Here is a 20,507-nt window from a genome sequence, read left to right as displayed (position 1 = left end):
TGGATATGCATTTCACTCTGCCTCTAACTTACCACATTATACCAATACAGCATGGTCTCTTCCCAGTTTTCTCCCAGGTTGTTCTAGGGTAGAATGTTTAGGTTAGAAAGCATAATTGGGAGATTTTCCCAATGTATTCTGCTCTAGCCACCAAATAACACTTTGCTTTCAGATGCAATCTCAGTTGCAGTGACAGTCTCTTTCTGTTGTTCATAACTTTTTCCACTGGTATAGAGAGGTTTTCCTCCTGCTGTTTGACCACTGTGAGAGCATATTTGGCCTTTGTTTATATATTGAATAATGAGTACCAAGCAGTTAGCTAGGATATGCTTAGATTCTCCTTTCTTCTAAAAACACACTTGAAGAAGGGAAATGGGACACTATCCTGGCTCCAGTGTCACCTCACCTCATCTGCTGTAGTATGAAATTACATATACAATGGATATGGATTATATGAGAACATGCATGATTTGAGGTGTTCCCTTTTTCAGTAGTATTTCTTACCATGTAAGTATTTATGCTTCTGGGATACTGTGGTTTGAGCTTCCCATTATCTCTGTTTTTTGAACTTGCCTAGTAGAGTTGACAAGCAAACTTCAGCCTTGACTTCAGTTAGTTTGGTAGGGGTTTACGTTCTGGAATTGAAATCCATCTCAGAGCTTCCTCCTTCAAAGCCAGGTCTTTCTGAGACCAAAATCACTATTTGGGTCAGTTCCCTCTGTTCATTTTAGGGTATTTTGGAGCTGGATGATAATAACATTTTTTAAAGAAAAGGATATGAGCCAGGAGAAACCGAGCTTTGGTAATGAGCATTGAAGTGGCATGAAAGTGACTGATATTCTGCAAATGACCCCTGTTTAGCAGCTTTTTGGAGCTGTGTGCAATGGGAAATAGCTTGTAGAGTTCCAGCTTTTAATGGGGGCTCTTTTTCAGGTCAGAAATTCTTAATAAGACAGAGCTGGTGCTTCAGAGCCTTATGTTAGCAAACCTGACACTAGGGAGTAATATCATTGGCTTTCATGCGCCTATTTACTGTAATAAGGATTACGAACGTAAGTAAAACTTGCAGGTTTGGGCCCACAAAATTAAAAGAAAAGCCTTTTCACACCCTGAAACTGCATCAAAATTCAATTTCACCAGGAAAAAAAAATCCTTCTGATCTAGTCCCTGGAATGTGACATTTCATGGGTGTAATAAGGTTACAAACAGATTATAAATTGAAACCCTCTAAATCCTTATTGTACTGTACCAAAGCTTCTGCTTTGCATAATACTCTTATTCCTGACTGTTCTTTGTTTTACAAGCTCAAAACTGTTCATTCCCTCTCATAATAGAGACCAGGGAGCCAAAAACACCGTACAAAATCCAAAGGTAATTATCTGAGTCAAAGAACATGAATGCCAGAGTTCACAAACTTCTGAACTTTTCTAATTGTTGTTGTTTGCACAAAAAGACCTCCCTCTTCCTTTAAATATGTCACAAATACTGCACATTCCTTCTGCCAAATTATAATGGTAAAATCCCAGTGTAGATTTAGTTTCTGGTTTGTATTTGTGTAGTTCTGCCTATGTGTCCATAGCCAATGACTGATAAGTTTTCACATCATAACTTGGGTGAGTGAGGGTGTTGGAATCTGACCCTATATGCTCAGGATTACAAATACTGTAAATTACCTTACCTGAGAGCGCTGCTAGTTTCTGCAGTTGGCCTCTTGTGCTGATTTTATGTCTAGCAAGTGCCTTCCAGACCAGCCTTTCAATATTTGGGCACATTTCTAGGTCTGCTTAAGTATCACCCCTCTGCAAAAAGCAATTGAGCTTCTTACCTCTGAGAGCTAAATAAATTACCCATGTTAGCAGATCATGGGCTCATTTCTTCCAGGCTTCCCCTAAAGGTGAGGATCCTCAGAGGGGTTGAATGAGAATGAGATGGATTTGCAGGTGAGATCTCAGGGGCCACTTGGAGCATCAAAGCAGTGAGAGAAAACAGCACAAAGAGGGGTTTGATTGTAGAAAGAGCGGAGGGAGTAGGAAAGGATTAACAGGATAAGAGAGCAGGGCAAATGAGTATGGAGGGACACAGTTGTGAAAGACCAGAACATTATAGCAAGATACTTGGCAGGTGAGACAGTGGAGTGATGGAGAGAGGCAAATGATCAAGTCACCACCCTTGGCCAGCTTTGTCAGCTGCTGGACTGGGGAGGAAGTGAGGAAAGGAGTTTTATGCCCATGAGAACGGTCAGCTGCTAAAGACTAGAGGTCTGGAGGGCAGGGAACAAGATCATTTTCAAGGACAAAGAGAAAAACTGTCCTATAAAGAATTTCTCTGAAAGAGCGTCCATGGTGCCTGAGTGTCCACACAGCAGGAGGTAAAAGGAGGTGCTGTTGTGAACTGATTGAACCAGCTTTGAGGCTTTTGTATCAAATAGAAAACCTGTGTCGCACGCTCAGTTTCATCCCTCTTGTGGTTGTGTTGGTTTAACCAAGTAATACACAGTCCATGTTTACAGAGAGATTGGTCAGAATTACTTGAATGCATGAGTTTTGTCCTCTTACTTCTTTCTCTTTCAAGAAAAGAGTGCACATTAACATCATTGTACTCTTCTGATGCCATTTCACAGCGCAGGGCATGTGTGTGCTTCTGGTACAGGTTTGTGTAGTATGAATGGATGAGAGATCTGCACTTGAAACATAAACTCCTGCACATTACAGGTTGTATGTTGTCCAGTACATCTGCTCTATTCATGCATTCTGCACCCCATCACAACTTTTCAGAAATGACAATACAGTTTCAGAAAAAGAAAAAGAGCTGTCATCTTTTATGGGCAATGTACTTCTATTTACCATGGCAATGGTGCATAATTATGAACATAAGTGATTTTATTTGGTTTTCTGATTGATTTCAAGACTTTAGAGAAGATTCAGATTATCTTCTTTGTGTTCCATGAATTATTGAGATTCTGTAGGGCTGGAATTTTCTGTGAGCCCATTATGGAATAGATACAGATTTCATCCCTGTGCTGTAATCAAATATAAACTCTGGAAAGATTTTGTCTAGTACTTTAGTGGGAATAGGCTCATTCGCTGAGAAATGCGGCCATCTAGTGGCACAGAGAGGAAGTATGGTAGAGGGGAAGGGTTTCTCCAAGAGTCCGGGAGGATGAGTCAGGTAGTTCCTATTGGAAAAAAACTATGGAAGTCCTGGTGTAGTTTTCTTTTTTGTTGTTTTCTGAAGCTGTGCAAAAAAAGTTTAAGCAGTCAAACCTTTTAAAAAACCAAACCAATTTTGAGGCTGGCCCTGCTTCATCTGCCCGATTCTTCTCAGAAATACAATCAGAGCGAACTAAATCCATCCTGAACTGAATCTGACTGAAAGGAGAAGAGCAAACTACTTCTATGGAAGAATACAAGGTACAGAGCCCTGTCCTGCCTCTGGATACATTCATGTGGATGACATTGGCCACAGCAAGATGGCTGTCCCTCCCTGAGACTTTCAGAGATAGACTTGGCAATGGAAAAGCTGGCTTGATATGTGCTTTGGTGCTCAGAGCTTCTTTTCACAGTGTGTAGGAGTTTGTTTTCCCTGCTGCAATCTGTACATTAACCCAGTACAATTTCTGAAAGAAAATATGGGTAAAGGAGAGTGAGTTAAAATTTTGGGTGGAAACTTGGTTTAGCAGTTCTGCTGATTTTTCAGGTTGGAGGATGTGTTTTTAGAGGCCTGATTTTGAAAACCTGGTTTATGTTGAAGGGCTCTTAAGTAAGGCTTCCCTGCTCTAAGAAAACAGTACTCAATATGAATCACTCAAGTGGAACCATGCATAGGATTATCTAAGATCCATTTATCAACCTGTATCCCTGAGGCCCCATCCAAAGCTTCTTGATGTCAGTAGAAACAGATTCATGGGCCTTATCAGACTTCCAGTAGTATCTATAATTTGAACCCTGTGATCACTTGGGAGTGCAGATGACCTTACTCTTTTAGTGCTGCAGGGTTCACACCTGAGTATCCAGTGCTCTTCCAATGTAAAGTTACAGTAAGGCTGCTGCTGCTGTTACATTTCTGTTAAACTGTAATATCTTTTTTACCCGAACAGCACATCAACAATGACCATATACACGGGGAGAAGAAGGAGTTTGTGTGCCGATGGCTGGACTGTTCCCGGGAGCAGAAACCATTCAAAGCCCAATATATGCTGGTGGTCCACATGAGGAGACATACAGGGGAAAAGCCACACAAATGCACTGTGAGTAAATGGTCTGAGCTCTAGGCTTGGACAGGGGAGCTGGGGCTGTGCAGAGAACAGAGTAGTACAGGTAATGCACTCCCTGAACTCTTGTCTGTCAGGCACCTGTGGGGAAGAGACTACCATATCCGCTTCATTATCTGACAAGAACTTGAGGAGGGAGGGATTCACTGGATAATTTGGCCCACTTCCTTAAGTTTAAAGTACAAAGAAGCCCTAAAAGGCATTATGAAATAGAGTTCAGTTTACATAATTATTTAAAATCCCTTTCTCCTAAAGAGCTGGATATTATTGCTGGCCACCAACCTCCTAATGACTTTGCAGTGGATTTCTGTCTTAGTACACAAATACTGTGCTCTCCTGCAAGAGAAGTTTTACATAATGTTGAAAGCATTTTAACTTGAGCTGTGGCGGAGTTTACCTGAGTAAATTAAAATCTGCCAAATCAAAACTACATTGGGCAAGGTTATGAAGGCTTGAAAAGTTTCTAAACTTGTATAAGTCAGATTTTACCATTTCCTGCAAGTCCAGAGTTTAAAATTAATCCAGATTTATTTCTTGTTTGCAGTTTGAAGGTTGTACAAAGGCCTACTCCAGACTAGAAAACTTGAAAACGCACTTGAGATCTCACACTGGAGAGAAACCGTATGTGTGCGAACACGAAGGCTGCAACAAAGCTTTCTCCAATGCATCTGACAGGGCCAAGCACCAAAACAGGACTCATTCCAATGAGGTAAGTAAGCACAGCTCCAAAATGTTAATAATAAGATTTGTCAGTGAAGAGACTTACAGTGTGGTCATAACAATGTATTGCAGAGGACAGGCATAGAAACCCTCATCAACCTGAAAGGAACGTAAGTTCTAGATGGCTCTTAGCAGCACAATGTGTCATACAGACCTGGAGAGGCCATGGGTCATTTTTATAAGTGCCTCTGTGGGTGGTGACACCAGACGTCTGCTGGGATGCAGCTTCCCCAGCATCTCACAGCATCCTGTGGGCTGCTGCACAGTCATGTTCTCCAGTGTTTGGAAAGTTGGGTTGCCCTATAAATTCTGACTTCTACCTTTTCCTTTCTCTGGGCTCTTTCACTCTCTTTTTCCATCCTGATGGACTAGGAATGCAGTACAGGGAATTTGATCTTTCTTAAACAAACCAGCTGTGGCAGTCACAGCTGTTTCCCAAACTCTCAGTGTAACACCTCTTTAATACTGTGTGTTTCCTGTTACTGCTGGCTCCTCTTTCAGGAGTCGCACCGTCTTCTTGCATTGTCCCTGTTTTATTGCCCCATTTCAGGTTACAGAAGGAGCCACATCATCTCAACCTCCCATCTCAGAACTCAGTCTCTCCTCCTTGACCTGTCCCTATACTGCTTCACTTCTAGCCTAAATCTAGGAGTATTGGAAGGGCAGGACATACGATAGCAGCTATATCCATTTCCAAAAGGCTTGTATCCTTCCCTGGCTGTCTGTCAGTTCTGTCACAGACATGCACTAGGGCTGGCAGATCTCCTGGGAGCATTCATCTTCTTCCAGTCCCCTGGTCCCTGCAGCATCTTTTCAGTCACAAGGGAAGCAGAGAGCATTGCACATTTCTGAGTTTGCCCCGTCTCTGCCCTGTGTGCTCTCAGCAGCCCAACTAACAACTGCACTGAAGACCTGCAGTGATTTTGCAAATTGTCACCAAGGTGCAAGGTGTCACCAAGGAAGCTCATCAAGTCTTGCCAGTAGCTGACTGAGCTTTTTTTTTTTCATTCACTCTGAACCAGTCTGTGCATTGCCTAGTTGATGAGTCAGATCTTCTCAAACTTAACAGTGTGACCTGTACTGCCTCTGTTTTAAGATCAGAATTTCATGTCTAACAGTAAGTCACCAAGAAATATTTTATTCTGCACATCGTTTCTGGTAGGTGCACCCACATTTCCTTCACCGTTACTTCACACTGAAGCAGGCTAATCTTCTAGGGCAATGTATACTGGTGGAGGGCCATGAATACCACGAAAAGCACAGACCAAATTTCAGCACTTTCTTGCAGTGCCGTTTTGGTTGTACGTAGGTAATACAGAGAGCTTTAAAAACAACTGACATATCTTGATATGCCTTGCACATGTAGAAGAGCGCTAAGTGACTTGTACTTCTGTAGCATCTTGCGAAAACCTGCCTCAGTAGCTCAACATCAACTTTAAATTGTTCATTTTTTGCTCCTATTCAAGTCAATGGGAGGTTCTTTTCCACTGATGTCAGTGGAAGCAGGCTCAGGCTTAGATGGCTGTGAAGAAGCTACATTTGTCAAAGGCTCCACAGTGCCATGTATAAGCAGACAGAAAACCGCTTGAGGAACTCTGCATGAGAGTCTTTTTTTATCTTGAGGGCTAGTATGAAAAAACCTTTAAAGTAGTAGTTTCTTGGAAACAATTCAGTAATAAAAGTGAGTGAACAATACTTTGCTTCCTGAGGCAATTAAAGGATTTAGGAAGTGCTCAACTCTTCTTTCTAATCCTCTCATAATACAAGAACAAAGGCTTTGTTAAATTATAACACAGTGAATTTACTTTATTCTACATTGCTTAGCGAAGTATAGAAATTCACAGACAAAGGATATGGTTTTTAATAAAAACGAGTGATCAGTTATGCTAGTAGCAGTGATAGTACTAGTGCAATATATGCTAGTAATAGTGCTAGTGCATATATTGCAGCAAAGTGAAAATGCTCGTGTTACTTATCTTATACTTTGACTTCATATTGATTATCTGAAGGAGCTAGGAAAAAAATGCTTCCTCAGTAGATTCTGCCTGAACAAATTTCCCAGCATCTTTTGAAGGGGGCTGTTTGGCTCTGAATGTCAAGTAGTAGGTACTAGGCATACTAGAAGCGCTATCAAACTGCTGAGGGCAATGGACAGCATAAGAAAATTGACAGTCCAGTCTTCATAAATTGCCATAGCTATGTTAGCTTCCGTTAAGCTAAGTGAAAGCTTTGCCAGTTTGTATCAGAGAGACTGTCCTCTGTCAACTATGCGGCATTAATGGGTACCTTCTAAATCAAGGGAAATTAATGGGTTTGACTATGTGCAGTCACAATTTGATAGGACAAGGGGTAATGGCTTTAAACTAGAAGAGCATAGATTTAGACTAGACATAAGTAAAAAAGAAATTTTTTACTGTGGGAGTAGTGAAGCAGTGGCACCGGTTACCCTGAGAAGCTGTGGATACCTCATCCCTGGAAGTGTTCCAGGTCAGGTTTGAATGTGGCTTTGAGCAACCTGGTATAGTGCAAGGTATCCCTGCCCATGACAGGAGGGTTGGAACTAGAAGATCTCTAAGGTCCCTTCCAGCCCAAACCATTCTATTATTAGGTCACTGTAGAGACCATAAATTAGGTAACAGATTCCCTGTGAAAGTGTATAACTTTAACATCAGCTGCGCTCCAAGGAGTTTTCAGGAGTCTCACATGGAATTAAATTTAAGTGTTTTTCGTGTCTTGTCAGAAACCATATGTTTGCAAGATACCAGGCTGCACAAAGCGCTACACAGACCCCAGTTCTCTCCGGAAACACGTGAAGACCGTGCATGGCCCAGAGGCACACGTCACCAAGAAGCAGCGGGGAGATATCCACCCAAGGCCTCCGCCACCAAGAGACCCAGGCAGCCACTCTCAGACCCGGTCACCAGGCCATCAGACTCAGGGTGCAATTGGTGAGCAGAAGGACCTCAGCAACACTACCTCAAAGCGTGAAGAATGCCTCCAAGTGAAAGCGGTCAAGTCAGAAAAACCAATGGTATGCAATACACCGTGCCCTTCCCTTTGCCATTTTTCTTCTTGCAACCAGTTAATAGTCCCTTTATGAAATGCTCAAGCCTGTAAACTCTAGCTCACAAGGCTAGGTTTTGTGAGGTTTTCTTTTCTGTTTACATTGTAAAATGTTTTGAAAGCCTAAGAAATAGCAAATAAAAAGATTACATCTAGTTTGTGCAGTATGCAGTATGTGCAGTGTTGGCAACTCTCACGATAATTGTTTCTCTTATAAAGCTCCATCTTCTGGAATAAGCATAGTATGAGAAAATCACATTTTTCATTTTTAAAAAAGCATTTTTTCCACTCTTCTGTTTACAGAAGAAAGAAGGCAAATGTGAATCTTGCAGGGTCAAAGCCAGAACGAAAAAGAAAACAAACTCAAAAAAATCCAAAAGACTAAGATGATGATATTTATGATGATAATTTTTGGAGAACCTGGGGAAGCAATCAGATTTTATAGGGCTTGAGGTTGTTGGGTCATGGATCAAACTGAAGCAGGATAAATTGGCTTTCTTAAACAGCAGGAGGGCATTTTTGGATAACATTTGATCTCTGTTGTGATGTGACCCTTTCTGTTAATCTGGTACTTAATTTAACCAAATTAACCTAATCCAAGTTTAACTAAAGTTGAATTAAGAATGTCTGCAGGTCTCCTGTGGTTTACCTTAACATATTGCACTAAACTGTTGCAAGGACCATATTCCATTTTTTTAGATGCTGTCTTAAATGTAGAAGTTTTTCTATTTGCCTGCATTTCATGTGCCATCTGCCCTCTTTACAAGGGTTAATACTCTCAAAGACAGTCACTCCATCCTCTTCTCCATCTGGGTCTACGATTCATCTGTATCCAGCCCTTGGGGAGTACAAATACGAGCCCAGATTCTGCTCATACTGTTAATCACGCTGCAGTTCAAAATGATTACTCATTGAAATATGAGTTACTGCTATGTTATGCCTAAGGCTTATGCCCAAACTGTTCAGTATTAATCCTGAATTCAGAAACTTCCAAGGGCCCAGAGCTAACTCCTGCTTAACTCTGCCATCTTTGATGATAACTCCCTTAGATTACAAAACCCATTCCTCTTTTGCTTAGCTAGGTAAATGTCTAGCATTATTGAGGCATGTTGCACATAGACAGTTTTAGCATGAATAAAATTAACAGGAGAGTTACTAATGCCGATAGCTTACATATTATTAAATATTTCTCGCTAAAAATTATATTTTAAAAATAATTCTGTATTTCTTGCTTTTCATTGTGTGTATGAATTAAGATATATTTCCTGGTTTTCAACTAATCCAATGTCTTTTCTGTCTAATGCTCTTAAATGTCTTATTCTAACTTCCTAAGGACAGTGGGTAATAAGGTGAGGGCATTTTAACTTTTCTGCTGTTTTTCTTATTGCAACATTATTTATGTTTTTAGTTTAGCCTTCTGCCTGTTGTTCAATCATTCCTTTATTTAGTAATGTGCAATCCATCAAGCGCATTCCCAATTGAAATGTCCTGTGAGCATTTTGCAACACTTGACATCTGAAAAATCTGGCTTATGTTGGTGAAATGTCTTCAGAAATATCTTTGTACCTTCCCTTCTAGATGAGACATCCTTTTTTTTTTTCTGTATTGCACATCTAAAAATGCATGTTCCCTATAATACAGCTCTTATTTCTGTACCCTACTTCACTGTGATCTTGACATGTGGCTACAAGAACAGGCTTCTGACCACTGTTACTGTTCTGCCATATGGCATGGAGCTATTGTCCAGAAGCACAAACTTTCTTCTGTATAGTGACTGTGTTTTCTGTTCTTGTCACCAAATCTGCTATGGGCAGGATTTGGAAATGAACTTGCTCAGTGTGGCCTCATAAATTCTAAGTATCATCATTCAAGTTAGAAATAATAAAATGGTTATTGCATCTGAATGGACTCCTCAGGAGCATATGAAGCTACAGTAGTGCCATGAATCTTCATTCACTGATGTTAAAAGTGAGAGCCATCACTGCTGCTTCAGAAATTCTAGCTAGCATTTGTCAGTAAAATGTGCATAAAAATCATGATGTGACAGAAAAAAAAATTAAAAACCCACATCAGAAACCCTAGAAGTTAAATACTTACATGAAACTGTTCTTGGGAGCAAGATGATACTGCATACCCCACTGATCTGTGATCACACTGATAGAACCTTACAAGGAGATATTAAGTCCAGAGACTTCTGTCTGTCTTTTCTGTGTTTTGTCTGTCAGTTTGTCAATTTTCCCATTCTTTTATGAGAACTTTATAAAAAGTAAATCTAGCCCGTGTTTCCCCACAGCAAGAGTTCTTCTAGAGCAGCAGGGAACACTGTTAAGAAAGAAGGGATATTGTGGCGGATTAGCAGCCTGTACTGTCTACTTAAATTCTTGCATTTAAAATCTTAAATTCTAATGAAACAAAGATTTGATTCAGTAAATCAACCTTCTTGATCCAGGGCAGAGGTAGTGTAAGTTAGGTATAAGAGGAGGTATAAATTAGGCCTGAGTTCTGCTAGGGTCATGAGATGCTGAGAATATGATACAGTATTATTTACACTGATGCTTTGTCCCTGTTTTATCACATGCCAACATTTCAGGCCAACCACTGCTTGTAACAATGAGCCTTAAGCCTGGAAAATACTTACATTCTTTGGCCACAAGTCTAATTAAAAGAAAAAACCAAATTCCAGTGTTGTTGGAGTTTTGTTTGTTTGTTTGCTTGCAAGCCTAGCAGTGTAAATTAAGGCCTCATAACATGTCTGAGTTCTAGTTTGGTTTATTGAGCTGCAGTTTCAGTCAGGAACAGCACATACCCAAAGTAGAGTATCTATCCATATGTGCTCATGAATGACAAGAAATGATAGAAGCAGCTATGGGAATAACTCAGATAAGTTCTCATGGAGATACAATTTATGCTATCAGCAAGGTATTAAAGGGGATTTTAGTCTGTGTTTTGCAATGCCATTCACTGCAGTTAAAATCAATATGTAGAAAACCTCTTTAAGAACAACCACTGTTACCATTTAATGCTAAACTTTTCTGTGTATTTAGTTTTCTTTGGCTCCATTTAGACCCTCACTTAGTACTAAGTGCTCTGATTAACAGTTTGCATAATCCTCACTTTCGTTTGTTTCTTACTTCTCTCCAACAGACATCTCAGCCAAGCCCTGGTGGTCAGTCTACATGCAGCAGCGAACAGTCCCCCATCAGCAACTATTCCAACAATGGGATCGAGCTTACTCTGACCGGTGGTGGTAGTGTAGGAGACCTCAGTGTCATCGATGAAACCCCAATCATGGACTCTACCATTTCCACAGCCACCACAGCACTTGGCTTACAGGCCAGGAGGAATATGACAGGGACCAAATGGATGGAGCAAGTGAAATTAGAAAGGTTGAAACAAGTTAATGGAATGCTTCCAAGACTGAACCCCGTTCCACCTTCCAAAGCCCCAACCTTGCCGCCTCTCATAGGAAATGGTGAGATACACATAAGAGGAGCGATAATACTTTTTGTCCTTAAATTTCTTGCTTGCTAGCTCAATCTTGCAACCTTGCAAGAGTTGCGCAGTTTAGGAAGCTCATCAGCTGTGAAATGGTTTGTAAATTGATCACTTTCTGTTTATCTCCTGATTGCAAGTCCTGCTACCTGCCCTGAGAGAAGTCTGATAGTCTCATGTTTTACAGAACAGGGGTTAGCAAGGGAATCACTCATCACATTTTAAGTATTCCTATATTCCCTACAGTTAAAGGTTTAGACCCAAGGTCATCATAATCCTGTGCTGTTTTGAGGCAAGGTAGACAAAATAAATACTGGCCAATTTATTGTACAAAAGTCTTTCCATTGAGGCCTGTGCAAGGCACCCTTTGCAGAGAAGTGTTGGGCTTCCCTTTAAGTAACCTGTTCTGATACATAGAAGAAATCATATGTATAGATACTACTGTACCTATGCTACTACAGATACTACTGCTGCAAAGGGCAGATATCCATGAATGGGAGCAAGGCAAGATTGAACTCTGAAGATCCATAGTTGTTTTTTTACAGAGAGCTGCTCATGGCCAAAACGGATGTCCCTGCTGCCTCTACATTGCCTACAGTATGCCCGTAGGTTTCTGCACTCCACCCAGCAATGACAGCCCACATTTTCTGAGACGCATTCAATCGAAAGAAGCTATGTAAAATTGAGAAATGTATTCTGTTTACTTAAAAACAAAACAAAACAAGGAAACCAGCAAAGATGTTTTGCAGTTGTTAGGAGTTATTTCAAGAATATTTCAAGAAGTCTTAGGAATGACCTTGAATAGCCTCCAATTTGTGTATTTTGACATTCCATGCAAATGCCTGTTTAATTATATTTTGCCTATAAAAAGCTTCCTTAAAAATGTGTCCTTCTGGCACATCAGTCAGCATAGCTGCACTGCAGGCTGGAGCACTCCACCAGTTGATGACAGTTTGTGGCTATGGCCTATAAATTTTATTCAGGGATTCACACTGAAATGTTACCCTTGAGTCTCTGAATTAGCTTTTAACCTAAAGATACAGTTTTTATCCCTACTTCTTTCAAGAAGGAGCACTGCTGTGATTTGCTGTGATGATGCAGGCTCTTCCTCTATACTGCACTTTCTTCTTTACTGGCTGTTTTCTGTACCAGTTTCTGGGTAATGCCCATTTGTTTAACTGTGAATTTTACCTCCAGGTACCCAGTCGAACAGCAGCTGCAGTGTAGGAGGATCCATGACTATTCTGCCAAACAGGAACGAACTTTCAAGTACGGACATCACTGTGTTGAATATGCTGAACAGGAGGGACAGCAATACTAGCACAATCAGTTCAGCCTACCTGAGCAGCCGCAGGTCCTCTGGAATCTCACCTTGCTTCTCTAGCCGGAGGTCCAGCGATGCCTCACAGGCAGAGGGAAGACCGCAGAACGTGAGCGTTGCAGACTCCTATGACCCCATCTCGACGGATGCCTCCCGGCGCTCCAGTGAAGCTAGCCAGTGTGATGACCTGCCAAGTCTTCTCAGCCTCACCCCAGCCCAGCAATACAGGCTGAAAGCTAAATATGCAGCAGCTACTGGTGGACCCCCACCAACTCCACTGCCTAACATGGAGAGGATGAGCCTCAAAACAAGGATGGCACTCTTGGGTGACTGCAAGGAGTCGGGATTATCTCCTCTGCCTCCAGTGAATGCCCCTAGAAGATGTAGTGATGGTGGGGCAAATGGTTACAGCAGGAGGCATTTTCTGTCTCAAGATGCTTTAGGAAATGGCACAAGGAGAGCCAGTGATCCAGTAAGAATGGCCTCCGACAACTTCTCTGTCCCTAGAGTCCAGCGTTTCAACAGTCTTAATAGCTTTAACCCTCCTACTTTGCCTCCATCCATGGAAAAGCGCAACCTTGTTCTTCAGAACTATACCCATTCTGAAGGGGGTGTCTTCCGTGGCTTCAACTCCCCCTGTCCTCCAAGCATCAGTGAGAACGTCGCCCTGGAGGCTGCTACGATGGAAGCAGGTGGCAGTCTGAATGATGAGGATCTCCTGCCAGATGACGTGGTTCAGTATCTGAATTCCCAGAACCAGGGCACGTACGACCACCTGTTGAACAGTGTCCTAGACAGCAACAAAATGCATCACAGCTCAGTTTTAGGAAACAACAACCCCAGCAACTTTGACCAAGCTGCTCCACCAAGCAGTCAACAGGGAGGTCCAGAGGCAAATAAGAGCGACTTACCCATTCAGTGGAATGAAGTAAGCTCAGGAAGTTCTGACTTATCTCCTTCAAAGCTGAAATGCAGTCAGCGGTCAGCAGTGCAGCAGGCTCGGGCCTTCAGACTGTATAACAATATGATGGTTCAGCAGCAGAACCTGGAGAGAAGCAACATGGCCCAGCAGAATGGCTATCAGAACCTGGTGGAGAACAATAGTTCCTGCAGTTTACAGCAAAACATGGTTCTTGGCAGCGTAGCTGGTAATTCTTTCAGCGTGCAGTCCAATAAGCCTTACAGTGAAAGCATTGGCAGGCAAACAATGATGTCTGGGGCAACAGACAATTCCTGTGGCATGGCAGTACAAGGGCAGAAGCTGAGAATCAGTAACATGCCAGTGAGTGGGAACCAGCAGAATTTCAGCCATCCCATGGCATCTAGCGATCAAACCACCAATATGGCAAATGGGATGCAGAACAGGAATATGATGGAACAGGAATATTTGCAAAACCAACCAGCTGGAGATGGTGTTCATTACCAGGGAGTCAATCAATCTGGTCAAATGATGCTAGGGCAGGTTAGTCCTACCTCACAAAGCAGCCTGTATCAAGGATCGCAGAGTTGTCCACCAGTGTCTCACACCATTGGTAGCCAGCCTTCAGCTTTGCCAGTGGCCAAAAGTTACCAGTCATGCTCTAATTACAGCAGCAACAGACGGCAAAACGTATTGAGAAACAACCTGTCACAACAGCAAGGACACATAAGTGATGGCAACCAGACGTACAGGGTAAACACCATTAAGATGGAGATGCAAGGTCAATCACAGCAGTTCTGCTCTAACGTGCAGAATTACTCTGGTCAGTTGTATGACCAAACCACAGGCTTTAGCCACCAAGCTATGAAAACAGGTTCTTTCTTTGGTTCGGAAGCTAACTGCCTGCTACAGGGGATTGCAACTGAAAACTCATCTGAGCTTCTTTCCCCAGGGGCTAACCAAGTGTCAAGCACAGTTGACAGCATTGACAGCAACAGCCTAGAGGGTGTGCAAATTGATTTTGATGCTATCATAGATGATGGGGACCATGTCAGCTTAATTTCGGAAGCCCTGAGCCCAAGTATCATTCAAGATGTCTCCCGCAATTCCTCACGCCTCACCACTCCCCGAGCATCTCTTACATTCCCAGCTATGCCTGTAAGCACAACCAACATGGCTATTGGGGACATGAGCTCTTTGTTGACCTCGCTTGCAGAAGAAAGCAAGTTTCTTGCTGTTATGCAATAGACATGAAAAACAAAAAACCTTTAGGAGATAACAGATGGAAAAAAAAAACAAACAGACTCATATTTTTTAGTTGTGTATGTATTTTAGCAATCTCATCTCACCTAAATGGGATGTGTTTCAAGTATATTCCTTTTATGGAATAAGGACTCTGAAAACCCTAAAGTGTTCTAGGGAGAAACTGTCTTCCATTTCAGTTTTGAATCAGTATTGCTACACCCATTCCCTCCCTTTCTCTCTTTTCTCGCTTTCTCTCTCCCTTTTTGAATGTCTGTATGCTTCCTTTTTTTCTTTTGTTTTTTAATTGTAAACCAATGTAAACGTGTGAAGTGCATGTTTTTTGTTTTGTTTTGGGTTTTTTTGTAAAAAAAGGTCTGATAAAATGACTTGGCAATTTTCTATTACTCGAACGAAGCTAGACCTTGTAAAACTGTTGCAACTTTTCCTCTTAAACATACGGGCACAAAATAACCAGGCATAATGTGAAGTGAGCAGGCAGGGATGAAATCCTCTCTGGATGCACTGGATACATCACACTGAGGTGGACAGCCAGTTTAGAAATGCACTGCCATGCACCCTAGGCTGCAGTTTTAGAGTCATGGAGCACAAGAAGTTGGGAGGTTCAAGCAAATAAGAAATCTAAAACCATCAGCCCTTTGATCCCTAGCGAATGTTTTAAGGTTTTTGTAAACGTACACACAGATAGACGTCACTCCCTTGAATAATGATATGAGATTTTGTCGTGTTTGACCTATTTCAGAGGAAGGAGAGGACCAGAAAGCTATTTTTAGTCCAACTTTCATCTTTTGCAGTATTTGGTATTCTGGTTTTCAGCTTTCTTTTTTAAATGACTGGATGATAAAGTTATGGGTATGTTTGGTGACTTGTGTAATCTGTAATCCTCTCATTGCATACCACATTTGTGGAGATACGATCAGGGTCATATGGAGTATTTCATACAATGAAATAACAAAATAGCAGTATTCCATACTGGGGACTTTTTTTTTAATGCAAATTGTTGAGATGTAATTTGCTGAGCCACTGGTTCTTATTCACAGTAACAATTCCTTTGCCAGGAGAAATGTGTCATACATCCCTTTTAGCAAATACGGCTTCATGGATGGATCATATGTTTTAAAATAAGTAAATGCCCATTGACAAAACACACAATTGCAGCTTCAAAAGCATCATGGTCGTGTCATGCAAAAGAAGTAGAAAACAAATGGCTAACCCAGTTCTCAGACTAGCCAAATAAATCAAAGCAATTGCAAGCAATCTGATAATCTTAAATGTTTTTCCACTGTGTCCAGGCTTTAAAAAATTAAGAAATTTAAACTATCATTAAAAATAGCAGAGAAATAAGGGGAACGGCAAAAATTCATAGATCACAGAATATTCGGAGTTGGAAGGGACCCACAAGGACCATCAAATCCAACTCCCAAGTGAATGACTTGTACAGGGATGCAACCCAAGACCTTGGTGCTGTTAGCATCATGCTCTAACCAAAGAAAGACCAAGCCAATCTCTCTCTCTCTCGGTGACACCACATGCATTTAATTTCAAAACAAACCAGTGGGTCAATGCCCAGGCTCAGTTGCACAAGCAAAAAGTTGAAACCAATGCACTGTGGTCGTGAAGCTACTCACTGGTAGAGGTGAATGGCATTTGCTCCGTGAGCACTAGCTCTTCCAGCATTTTTTTGGCTGTGCTGGGCTCCATGTCTGCACCCCTGAACACACAGTGCTCCTGAGTAAACAGGTTGGGGTGGGAAACAGTCACAAGACCAAGGTTTATGTTCACTCACGCCTAGAAGCTGTGTGTAGGTCCAGCCCTTGCAGACTTCTTAGTTAAATCCTGATAGGAAAGTGCAGCTATGGGATGTAAATGGTCCAGGCACTTACAGTCATAGATTCGATGTCTGTAAGGAGCTGGTGTTATAGTAGATATACAGTGGGAAGGGGGAGTGTGGTCGATTTTGAAATACAGATAAACTTTAGCCCAGTCAATATTAGAAATAGCACCAGAAGGTGATTTCTATAGGCTAGAAAGCCATAGCACTTTTTTTGAACTGTAAAAAAACCCGTGAAATACCAGCTGATTCAGGGCATGGCATTTGAGGAAATGTGTAGGAATGGAACCTCTGTGAAGCTGTCAGATAACACTGATCTGTTAACAGCTGTTAGAGTCAGAGGACAAAGCTGTAAATCAGTAGGAAAACATCATAGAAATCCAGTGCTGGGACCGTATTTGGGCTTATCACAGCACATACCAAGTGATTTGCGCTGTGAGCTGTGATGTCAGAAATCAAGACAAATGTAACTATCCTACACCTTTTGTCATCATCCAGCTCCTGTCTTTCTCTGTATCTTTAGCCAGCATTTCTTTCTCCCCAACTCATGCACTTTACCTTTTGCCAGTTCCCCTTCCAGCCTCCCTGCCCTTGACCAGCTATCACAGCCTTCCTGCAGTGATCCCTGGGCTGCAATGGCAGTTGGGCACAGTTTACCATGGCAAATAATGATGGGTTTGCTGTTGCAGCATGACAAAGCTGCTCCCCGTTGCGCTCTCATCGCACAGAGGCAGCCCTGTAGAGACCTGCTGCCTGTACACAACTCTTGCCCCTGCCCTGCTGCTGGGGCATGAAGGGATGCATGAAGGGCTGTGCTGGACATGTTTCAGATGCTTCCTGGTAACCAATCACTTGCTGTTTATTAAGCCGTCAAATACATGTTTATAAACAATTTCAGCAAGGAGACTTATGACCAGCTTGGGAATAGGTGGCTTGGGAGAGAATCCGTTTATTGTTATAGAGCCAATACATTTTAAAAAAAAATAACCATCCCCAACTATTTTTTTAAACTCAATTTTCCAGTTCATAATTGTATTTGCTGATGCAATTGATGCTGGGAAGCTATTAACAGATGTGATCCATCAGAGCTTAGAAGGAGCCATTTGCCTTTGCTCAAGGCTAAAAGGGACTGTTTGAGTAGCTAATTTGCCTTCCTGGATTTGACAAACCTTTATCACTCACTTAGCCCTGTCTTGGGCCAACAGTGTGTCTTGGCAGAAACCACATGCTCCAGAAAGGCATCCTGTTTGATTTGGCAAAGGTGAAGAACCAGAGACTCCACCGTGTCCCTGGGGAGTTTATACAAATGGTTTGTCGTTTTCACCATTAAGCATATGTTCCACTTGTGTTCATGTGTCACTTTTCAGTTTTTAGTATTGTCTCATGCTTTTCTGGTTTATGCTAAAGAACCCGTTTTGGTACCTGTGAGGGTAGCAATACATCATAGCCCAGCTATCTTGGGTTTTGGTTCTGTTTTGATGAGGTAGGCTGGTCTCTCTGAGCATGGGTCTGTTATGCTGGACACCAGCTTTCACTTGTCAACCTCCTTCTCGGTGCATGGCAGTTTGGGGAAAGTCCCACCAGCATTGGTGGGACATGTTTACTGGCACGCTTCTACAACTGCTTTTCATTACAGAGTCAAAGCTTGCTTTTGTTTATCTGGCACATCAGTTGATTTTTGTCATAGCTGTTGGAAACCCACCGTTCATCCGAGTGTACTAGAAGATGCACAAAACATCATGAATTTTCTATTTTTAAAGTATTGCAGACTGAGTCTAAAATCACCTTTACTTCTAATGGCTCTGAGAGGCTCTTCTGTATTCACTACTTTTGGCCTTGGAAGCATCAGTAACACTCAGCCTGCCTGAAGCATGTGTATTTCTCTAGGCAGTTTTACTTTCCTTGAAGTGGAAGTAGCCAGTGAGAGTTTATCCATCACCTCCAGGTGAAGGAAAGGTGTGTTTGCAGGGAAGTCAGTGAGCTTCCACAGGGCCTTTACTGGTGAGTAGAATGGCCCAATACATGCACATGACAGATGATGTTATTCTCTCCTTGGAGAATGGCCCCAAATGATGCGTGCACTAAGATGCCGGCTGGCTGCTCATTTCCAGTCATTGCTTCCCCCCCTGCCTCGATGAAATGGCTGGTCAGCTCACCCACGCCTATTCTGCAGTGGCTCATCCTTCTGAACAGCAGTGTTTATATTCTCGCAATATATGTGCCTTATTTTGCGTTGACCTTGTAAAACAGAGGGACCAGGATGTGTTGCCAAATTTTCCTGATGAGGCTGTACTTGCCATTCAGTTAATAGCACATACCACTGTTGATAGTGTCTAAAATGTCTTGTAAACCTCTGGTATTCACGTGTAATTGTCCTTGGATTGGTGGAATGTCTCCTATGGAACAGTCACTGTTGTCAGTCCTGCAGATGTGTAAGATAAAAATGTGTTCTTTTTTTTTCCAATTTTTAAAAATTTTTTTTATAAAGCTTGTAATCCTTTTTTTTTTAAAAAAAAAAAAAAGAAAAAAGAAAAGAGAACGTGTAAATACATTTATGTATGGTAGGAATAGTGTTCAGCTGTAACAGGCCTTAGTGGTCTTCATTTGATAAACCTGCAGTTATGATCTGATGTTTCTCAAGCCTTAGGTTGATCTGAAGGGTCTGTAGCACTGTGTACATATGAACTGTACTTCTGCTTTCAGAACCACTTAGCTTTTTTGTAACAAAGAAAAAAATGTTTCTTACAATGTCAATAAAAACAAAAGCCTTTGTACTTAAGTTCTTAGCTTTCAACTATTAAAATATCTCCTTGGGGGAGGGAGTTATTTTTTCATCCATCTGAAGAGCCTGGTTGCAATCAGCACATGAGTTGCTTTACTCATAGCTGCTCGCTTTTCTCTTTCTGCTTCCCAGCCTGTTGCTTCCCGTCATTCTCAGTTTAAATACAGATTGGAAAACAAAACGGGGTATTTGCCTTCCCTCTAGAGAAAAGTGGCTGAGGGATGCTGGGTAATAAAATGAAAAATGAAAATGCAGTGTCACACAGATAAAGTGTTTGAAAGGAGGAGGGAGACTGACCTGGTTAACTCTGCTGCAGAAGCAGACACTTCCGAGGTCAAAGCTAAGCCGTGCTAGATTCTGGGCTGTTCTATGGAGGCTGTGTTTTCATCCCTCACTTGCCAAGGGTCTCTCACAAAGGCTTGCCTACCCATGAAGAAGCACGGGAAGGAGGAAGAGGAGCTCCTCTGACTGGATTAACCAGTAGATATCTGCTCAGGTGGGTTATTGTGTGATCTGCAAAAGACCTAGATGCAGTCATCTTCAAAGCTGGACATAGTCAGTGAGTGCTCCTGTCAAGTACAGCAGTGATAGGCAACATCAAGTTAGTTGTGGTAAATAGTATAAAAGAAGTTGTAATATTATGGTATCTGAGCTGTTCTCATTTCAAGGCCTTTTGTTTCCATTGCTGGTACCTCACAGATCACCACTCTGTTGAGCTGTCAGTGCTCAGCTTCTGTCTTGTCCTTCCTGAGCCAAAACAGATGAGCCATTTCCTAGGCCAAGGGAGGTATTCACTCAACTTTTGTTGTGTGGGGTTTTTTTGTTGGGTTTTGTTTTTCACCTTCA

The 20,507-nt window shown here is 41.9% G+C and overlaps 1 protein-coding gene across 1 annotated transcript in view; it reads left to right on the top strand.

Moving 5' to 3' along the window:
• GLI3 (GLI family zinc finger 3) overlaps nt 1-19,650 on the top strand; it is a 208,914-nt gene extending 189,264 nt beyond the window's left edge. The window contains 5 exon segments of the mRNA XM_032691538.1: nt 4,097-4,246; nt 4,815-4,979; nt 7,731-8,021; nt 11,198-11,525; nt 12,743-19,650. Coding sequence (XP_032547429.1) covers nt 4,097-4,246; nt 4,815-4,979; nt 7,731-8,021; nt 11,198-11,525; nt 12,743-15,033 — 3,225 coding nt within the window. The 3' untranslated portion in view covers nt 15,034-19,650.
• Nucleotides 19,651-20,507: the final 857 nt, after the last annotated feature.

This window comes from Chiroxiphia lanceolata, chromosome 1, assembly GCF_009829145.1.
Source record: "Chiroxiphia lanceolata isolate bChiLan1 chromosome 1, bChiLan1.pri, whole genome shotgun sequence".
Taxonomy (NCBI): domain Eukaryota; kingdom Metazoa; phylum Chordata; class Aves; order Passeriformes; family Pipridae; genus Chiroxiphia; species Chiroxiphia lanceolata.
Note: the sequence above shows the minus strand (reverse complement) of the source record. Positions and strands in the feature narration are given on the sequence as shown.